This window comes from Arachis ipaensis, chromosome B03 (genome assembly GCF_000816755.2).
Source record: "Arachis ipaensis cultivar K30076 chromosome B03, Araip1.1, whole genome shotgun sequence".
NCBI classification, from domain to species: domain Eukaryota; kingdom Viridiplantae; phylum Streptophyta; class Magnoliopsida; order Fabales; family Fabaceae; genus Arachis; species Arachis ipaensis.
The window spans coordinates 32,706,254-32,715,362 of record NC_029787.2 but is presented as its reverse complement, the minus strand read 5'-3'; the positions used below and the strand labels follow the sequence as shown (position 1 = coordinate 32,715,362).

General features: G+C 35.9%; 1 protein-coding gene across 1 annotated transcript; it reads left to right on the top strand.

The window, feature by feature from the left end:
- On the top strand, positions 2,465–4,212 carry LOC110269635. The gene is made up of 5 exons (XM_021117553.1): positions 2,465–2,685; positions 2,765–2,847; positions 2,923–3,201; positions 3,309–3,385; positions 3,500–4,212. Exons 3-5 carry the CDS (start codon positions 3,154–3,156, stop codon positions 3,765–3,767), a joined length of 393 nt encoding a protein of 130 aa, XP_020973212.1. The 5' UTR covers positions 2,465–2,685; positions 2,765–2,847; positions 2,923–3,153; the 3' UTR covers positions 3,768–4,212.

The window sequence follows — 9,109 nt, the reverse complement described above, 5'->3', positions numbered from 1 at the left end:
AAAATATAAAAATACTATCCAAACTCAAAATATTTGATTATTTATTAAATTATATTAGAAAACATAAGAAATCTAATTGAAACCTAAAAAAATAAATAATAAAAAAAATTAAAAATCACTTAAGATGACATGTCATCAGTTTCTATCAATTCCAATGCCTCTTCAGGGGTCTTTCTATGTAGAAAACCTCCAGTCGATAAATCAATCATCGTTTTTGAGGTTTGAGAGATCCCATCATAAAAGGTTTGGATTTGAAGCCACTTGGGAAAGGCATGGTGTAGACATTTTCTATGTATCTCTTTGTACTTTTTTTAAACTTCATAGAGCGATTCCCCTCCATTTAGGAAAAGGAATTAATATCATTTCTAAACCAGACTAACTTTTGGGAGGGAAGTACTTAGTTAGAAATTTGCTAACTTAATCCTCCCAAGAAGTAATACTACCCAATGGTTGAGCTTGGAACCATTGTGTGGCTCTATCTCTTAAAGAGAATGTAAATAGCCTTAGCCAGATGGCTTTGGGGCTAATTCCATTACTCTTCATTGTGTTACATAGCTGCATAAAACTAGCTATGTGTTTGTTTGGATCCTCTTGCGGGCTACCACCAAATTGGTCTCGCTATACCAATTGGATTAGTGATGGCTTTAGTTCAAAGTTATTTGCTTGAACTGTGGGCATCACTATGCTTCTTCTGTAGCTATCAATAGTAGGTATAGTATAATCACCAAGGGTCCTTCTCACATTATTATTCTCTTATTCCATTCTTTTTACCTCTTCTCTCCTAGCTCTTGATCTCTTCCTTATTTGTGCAAGCATTTTCTCAATTTTTGGATGGAAGAGAATGCAATTCTCTGCACAAAAATAGCAAGAAATCAACTGTACCGTGTGGAATAAAGAAGAAAAGAAGGATTACACAGAAAAAAAGAAAAATAAAGGCAAATAAAATAAGACAAGATCTAAGTTAGTGATTTAATTGGAAGTATGTTGTCAATATCAATTAATTCCTGGCAACGACGCCAAAAACTTGATGAGGCAAAACTGATACGCACGTATATTGGCAAGTGCACCAAATTACTTTAAGTAATACAACGGTGAGTGGATATTGTTCCCACGGCCATTAACGAATTGAATCAAGCAATGTCTAATTGAATCTCTAATTAGATTGATCAAACCTTGGGAAGAGGATTGTGAATCTTGAAATAGAAGAAAAAAGGGTAAAGAAGATTGTTGATTGTGAATGAGAGATCAGAAGGCTTAGAAACTTTGGAGAAGTAATCAATAATATGAATGTTAAAGGCTTTAGAGGTGTTTAATTCTTGGAAAGAGCAATACTTGTGTTTTCCTACTTTGACTCATACAAAAATCTTTTCACAGCAAATCATTTATACTTAAATTCTAATTCCTTGGCAATCTAATTTCTCTTAACTTAATGAATCACCAATTCTTTAGTCAACTAATTAAGAGAAAAAGTTAAGAACGATTTTGATTTAAAGCTACACAACTTTTAAAATACTATTCCTAGTCAAGTTAAAAATCATGAGAAAGCGTTTCAAGCTAATTTCGATATTAAATTTTTCAAAGTAATAAAAGAATCTAAGACAGAATTAGAATATTTACCAATACTTCTAACCATTAAAGATGAAGAACGAGACCCAATCTTGAAAAAATAGAAAAGCATGAATCAAAATAAAGAAAACACTTGCATTACTAATCCATAAAATCAAATAGATCTCCTAACATTTAACAAAAGAATGTTTAGTTACTCATGGTTGAAAAAAAAATAACCTAAAACTAAAGAGTTTCTTGATCCGTAGACTTCAAGATCTCCTTAATTCCCTCTAGATGTGAACCTTGTTCAGTTATTTATAATCTAATTTCCTAACTATTTAAAATTCAAAAACTAATCTTATCTTCTATACATCTGAAGGATAAGATAACTACTTATTCAAATTCGATACAATAATTCAAATCTAACCTAAACTAAATTATAACTACCAAACCTCATCGTTCTAAAAGAAGTGAATGCTAACTAATTATTTAAATCTTGAATCTTGGGTTGATTTTATAGCTTCTTGGGAGTTGAAGTTGGGCTTGGTACTGGCTTCGGATTTGGGCGTTGGGCTTGAAGAATTGGGCGCCCAGCCAAGTCTTGGCGCTGGGCTTGGTGGTTGGGTGCCCAACTTGGAGCAAGGGCGCTGGGGGCCTGTTCTGCGTGCTGGGCACCTGTCCTGGGCACTGGGCTTGCAATTTTGGGCGCCTAGCTCAGAGATTCGGCGCTGGGCTTGGCCTCTTGAAGCATGACGCCAACTTCATTTGAAGTTCACTTGTGTTTTCTTATTAATTTCATCCTGATTTAAAACAACTCCAAACATACGATTAGTCGTCAAAACTCCACAAAAAATATAAGAACTTTTATTTAATTCTAAGAAAACTAAATAAAAAGAAACCTAAAAATAACAAAAGATACCTTGGCATCAGCGGGTGACATACACCAGATGCCTCCACAGCCGTAGTCTCAGACACAGCCTCATCCATAGCTACAATTCAGACCCAGGCACCACCCCAGGCACAGGCATTGTCTAATCCGCAGTCACAACCGACATTGTCGACAACTGGAGCCTCAGGAGAGGGTGCCCCATCTACAGAGCCTGTTAGACAAAGGCTAATGTGGGATGGGGGTGATTGGTATATTTTATATTTATAGGTTTAATTAATTTTATAATTTAATATGCATATGTAGTAAAAATTATTCGCTTAATAACAGTTGGGACCTTCGAAATTGGGAACAGAGAAGATTACTTGGGTTTTCAAGATCACGTTTGCCATCTTTGGTGGCAAATTTTTAAGGTAATAACTGTTTTTTTTTTTAACTTCAAATTATAAACTTATATTATTCTGATTCACTTGTGTTTAATATTGTAGGATCACTTTGAGTTCATCCACAAAGAGGAGCAGAAGATGTACAATGCTTGGCGGGTGAAAGCCACCAATTGCCTCTGGGAGATGCTAGAAGACATCCACAACAAGGGTGCTCCTGCAGACTAAATCCTGGACGATATTCTCGCCGAGCTAAAGGAGTATTAGCACATAAGGAATTATTGGGCGATCCGGGCTAATGCCCGAGCTAGTCAAGCATCCAAGACCAGTGGATCCATGAACACCGAAAGGTCTACCACCTACAACGCAACAGGAAAGAAGATGGTTCGTATCATTTAAAATTTTAGTTATTAACTTAATATGTTTACTTTATTATTAATAAAGTTGAAACTAATATAATGACTTCTTAAAATTCTAAACCCAATGGATAGGAGATCGAGCTGGGTTGCAAACCTCGTCAAAGTGAGGTCTTTCAAAGGATGCACACGAGGAAGGATGACCGTACCAAGTGGGTTGACAAGAGATCTGAGAAAGCTTCTGCAAGTTTAGTAAACTGAAATATATCTCAATAAATTATATTCATTTGTTTATTTAAATTGTGTTCAATTTTATTCGATTTCAGATTGAGTTTAACTTTTGACTGGCCAAGGCCCAAGAAGAGAGTGCGACTCAGATTGCACAAGGGCCCTGAGCCACCACCCATATATAAGGATGAGATATGGATGCAGACAGTTGGCAGCCGCAAGCGAAACAGGGACTACGGCATGGGATATCAATCCATCATGACTTCTCTGCGATTCTTTGATGTTGAGTTCACTACCAGTGGAGGTGTAGATATCAGAGAGCTGGTTACACTGCTTAACAGAGAGTTGCAACAAGACATGGAGTGAGAGTTTCAGCAATATTGGACAAGATACACAGAGCTGGAGGCACACTACCAGAAAAAGCGGGACGAGTGGGGGCATGCTCACCAGAGATACGAAGGGGATATCAGAAGTCCCCAGGAGACCATCGTCCACCATCAGTTCGGTCTAGACCAGTGGAAGAATACAGTCACAAAGATATACTCTTTCATGCGGAAGAAGTTGGGGAGCAACTTGTCCAGCAGTGCATCAGCCATGTCGCCTCTTTTTCTACCTAGATGTCCTCCAGTAACATCAACAAGTCTTTGGCCGCTAATTCTACCATCAGCACCACCACCCTAGGACCTCAAGATGGAGCTGACAACGATGGTGACGGCTTCACCTCATATGATTACATGTAGTATACTTGTATTTTCAATTTTGACGATATTTTTCTATTTTTATTTTTTTACTGTATTTTAGTTTGAAATAATCCTACAAATTTAATTACTATTACTTCAATTTTAGTTTGAATAAAAACTCTTTTATATCATAAATGCCCATTCTGGTCTCCAATCATTTGTTTGCCAGACAAAGTGCCCCCTGAAGATTGGAAATTGACCAATCGAACCCCAACTAGACATGGAAATGGTTATGACAGACCCTGAAACTGGTTGGGAGACAGTGGAATAATGACATGTTAAGTTTTTAATCACATGGATATTATTAACACCTAACTGGGACAAATCGACCCCCTAGAGTTCAAAAATGGCATTGTCTTGCTTGGTTATATTTTCATAAAATCCATCATTTGCTTTCATCATTTATACTTTACCCTAACCAAGAGAAACTCTTCATCTTCATTCCTTCCAAAAACACACCTGATGTTGATGACTTGCGAGTTAAGGTTTGAAAGAGTAAGCTTCCAGAGGCGACTGCATTTTGTATGTTGAAGTTTCAAATTTTTGTTGGTCCATATTATGAATGTTATATAATGTCAGTTTTGAATGTGATGTAGATGTTTGTGTTGTTGTACATGTGTTTCATCATGGTGGTAGATTTGTTAGACATGGAAGTGGAGTTTTACATTACAGAAATGGAAAGGTGAGAATATTTTCTCCCATGGATATTGATTTTGTGAATAAGAAGGACATAGAAGAATTACTTAAGAGCTTAAGGTATTTTGGAATATAAGACTATTTATTAGTTGGACCCTAGTTGCTCTAACATAGAGCTTGGATTGCACATTTTGAAGGGTGACAAGGAGATTAACGACATGTGTGATTGCACCCTGAACAATGAGGATACAAAGGAGTTTTATATGTTTTTGAGCATCTTGTTAGTGAAGAACATGTGATTGTAGAGACAGAGTCATCTTCTTCTTCATATGTTAGTTATGAAAGTACAGAGAATGAAGCATACAAATCTCCCTCCCACCTAGCTCTTGAGTGAGAACAGTGATTCAAAATCATTAAGAGAAAATAGAAAGAAAAAGAAAAAGATTAGTACACCAAAGAAGACCAAGGTCTCACTGAAAAAGAAGTAGTCATCATGAAAATCCTCAAAGAAGTATGATGGAAAGAGGAGAAAGAGACATGTTTTAAGGAGGGCTATGGATAGTGGGTGAGGTGCAAGTAAGTCAAGTGCAAATAGTTTAGGAAATAATGGAACATGACTTAATGGGTCAAGTGCAAGTGGAGTTGAACCTGGTGCAGGAGTTAGGTCTCATGTCTCAAAAGGGGCTACTGAGGATGTGGGCATACATAATGGGCCAGTAAGGGCAGGTGTTAGAGAACCGAATAGTGGTAATGAGTCTGAGGAGGAGATAATTTATTACTACCCTTGTGTCTTCATAGGATGAAAAGGTTGTTGTTGGTTCTGATTTTAATGAGGAGAATGAATATGGAAATGTGAGGTTTGATATGAAAATTCAATTTGCAACAATAGAGAGGTTTAAGATGGCTTTGAAGAATATTTTTGTGTGAAAAAGCAGGGACTGCATGTACATTAAGAATGAAAAAGAGAGGGTTAGAGCTAGGTGTGCCAAAGAGACATATTCTTGGTTGATATATTGCTAAGAATTCTGCTACACTGTCTTTTGAGGTTAAGACTTTTCATGATGAACATAATTGTGGAAGGAATTATGGGAGTAATTTGGATGATAGGGTGTGGGTGACTGACAAGTTAGTTAAACGTCTAGCAACTCAACACAATTTGACACCAAGGGAGGCCATGGAACACCTCAAGCAGGATTTGAATGTTCAGGTTCATCCGAAGATGATAAATAGAGCTCTTAAGGTTGCCAGAGAGACTGTACTTGGTTATGAGAATGTCCAATATGAAAAGTTCAAGATTATATGTTGGAATTGCATCAAAGTCTCAACTATTTCCTTACAATTTGTGACACTTACAAGAACAAAAATTAAAACTCTCATGAAAGAGTAGATGATTACAATTAATACTCTCATGTGGGTGGTGTTTTGAGATCATGTTTGTTTCCTCCTTTTATTTTTCAACTTGGATAGTTTCTAATTCTCCCTCTAGCTCTAGGCGCTCTGCTATTTTTCGTTCTGGTATACCAAGCTCTGCTAACTTGAGTACGACCACAAATTTAGGTCTTTCTAGCTTCTAGATTGGCATTTTTCATTTTCTAAGGAGGATAGCGTTATGACACGTCCCTCTAATTATTATATCCCTTTTGATGATTTCCATTAATATTTCGTTAATGAAGAATTTTATGCTGAGCAGGGATGTGGCCATTCTTATGCAGAACTAGTTGAAGATTTTAGAACTCTCATAATGACGTTGTATCCTAAGTCATAATTGACAACTTACAATTTCATTCTTGACTTTTATTATGTAGTGTAAACTTCTAAGTGTGGTCCACAAAGGGATATACACATCCGTAATTATTCTTTGTCCCAAAATTCCAATGAGTTTGTCATTATGGAGTTCCAACTCACTATCAGATAAGCATGGAGAGTTAAAGCACCGGTAAAATTTATGTTTGCCAAGCTTCATTGAACAATGAACAATATGTGCATCTTGGTGTTTTCAACAACGGCTGAGAGCCTGAGATTACAAGGTGCTCATTGGCGAATCTGGGACCCTCGATTAGCTCAAATGCTAGATGGGGTTTGGAATGGAGTGCTTTGGGCATAGGTTCAATGTGGAGGCAGTGAGATTGTCTTTTCTTGTTGGTTTATTTGAGGTTGGATTTCCTTCTCCCAAGAAGCCTTTAGAGATCATGTCAATCTCTTTTTGGCCAATTTTGATTTTGGGCTCTTTGTCATCTATGGAAAATGAGTCTTCCTTATCGTCTTATCTTTTCTTAGTATTTTTTTTCGTGTTTACTATGTCTAGCGAGATATTCCTGAAATTCTTCATTCTTAAGCCCTTATTCAACCCATCAGGAAAAGTCTTTGCAATCCTTTGCGTCATGCCCATCGGTTTGGTAATACTTGCACTAAAATCTTGACTTAAGAAGCTCTAGAGCACAACAAAGGGTAAAGAGTTAGGATTCACTCTGTCTAGTGCCCTTTGCTGTATAGCAGGGCTAATGAATATTCAATAGTGTGTAGCAAGTGCTTCGAGTGTCTTTAGTGGGGCGTTAGTCATGCCTTGACTATTCTTCTATAGAGGGAATCTTCCGGGAGTATTCTACAATTACGGTCAGCTTTTAGTGTTGTGGGTTGGTGATTCCATCGTAAGCATTCATGTAGTAGGGTGGTAGAATTTTTTAGGATTTCGTCAACAAAGATCTCCCCAAAAAATGGGAAGGAGACCCTTCCCCTTAGTCCACTGCTTGCTTATGAGGCTTCCCCTTAGGAAACTCTTCCCTAATCGTCCATTGGGGAGTGTTCTTAGAGTTCATGCTCCTCGCGCATGATATTTTCCAAGACCCACACATGCTTTCAAGCTTGGTCCTCAACTTTTTGTACTACTTGTGATTGGATTTGGGAGTCTCATTGTTGGTTTTGTAAAATGTTATGATGGCTGTCACTGGTTCTAAGACAACGAGGTGGTTTAAGGTTTTGGTTTTGAGGCTTGTCACTGACACGTCCTACCATACTTGTGTAAGTTGACATGAGAGATTTATAATCATATTAGTGATAGTAGGTGGTGATTTTGGAATCACTAGTGCAAGTTTCGACAAATAGCATAATTGTTAACTTGGATGTTGACTAGGTTATCTCGAAGGAGAATGACAAACTTCTAATTGACGACCATCCAATGAACCAATGGTGGGGTTACTTGTAAGGAATTTGACGCTAAAATGAGCGTTGGATCAAGTATATGATTAGAGTTAGATGATAGCATATATAAGTGTATAATAAGCCTTTTTTTTTAACAGCGTTATAGAAAATCTTACATAATTTGAATAGATTTCATCTAGATTTAGGCAAAATTCAGCTAATATATGATCCATATTACGCCTTATATGAAATTATGGATTAATGTGTCTCAAAAAAAGCATTATTGGATGGATCATCCATGGTCTTAGAATAACCAATGAATGACGTTGACTCTTTTTCCTTAAATGAATTATTGTACGAATAACATCAATATTTTTTAGAGTAAAATATTATTTTGGTTCCTAGCATTTAGATCAAGTCTTAATATGGTGCCTAACATTTTAGATGTCTTATTTCAGTCCTAAAAAAATTTAAATTTTTTATTTTAGTCTCAAAAAGTTTTAAATATATTCAATATTGTCCCACAATTAAATTTGAACAAACAATTAGCATATTAAAGAGCAAATAACGTTTAATTTCGGTACATAAGTAAATCAATCCACAAACGATCACCAACGTAATTGTTTTTTTTTTTTATTCTAGAGTGCTAATGATTAATTGATTGGATTTGAAATTTTTTTTACAAAAAAGAGATTGACATAAAAAAATGTTACAAGAATATTTTGATTATGTTTTTCTAATATACGAAAGAATATATGACTTAACAATAACATTGTTAATATCTACGTTAATCATTTTATAAATTATTCGTGTCAAATTTAACGATAAAATAATATTAAATCTACTTAATTTTTTTTTTTAAATATGACATTTAAAATATTAAGAACCAAATTATAATTTATGTCAAAAGATTAGAGAGTAAAATAATATTTTATTATAAAACGTAAATGACAGGCGACGCTGAATAGATAAACGTAATTAAGGAAAACATGCGTGGGTAATTATGTCTATTCAACCTAACACTAGCAAATGACGAAGTCAATGACACAAGTGAGACACCGCGAAACGCGCTTTCAGTATTTTTTTTTTTCAACGTTCATGCACACACAAGACCCCAACCCAGCTGTGACCTGCAATCATATCAATTATGAATAATGTATTATGAAATTCCAATAAAGAAAGACACTTTAAATT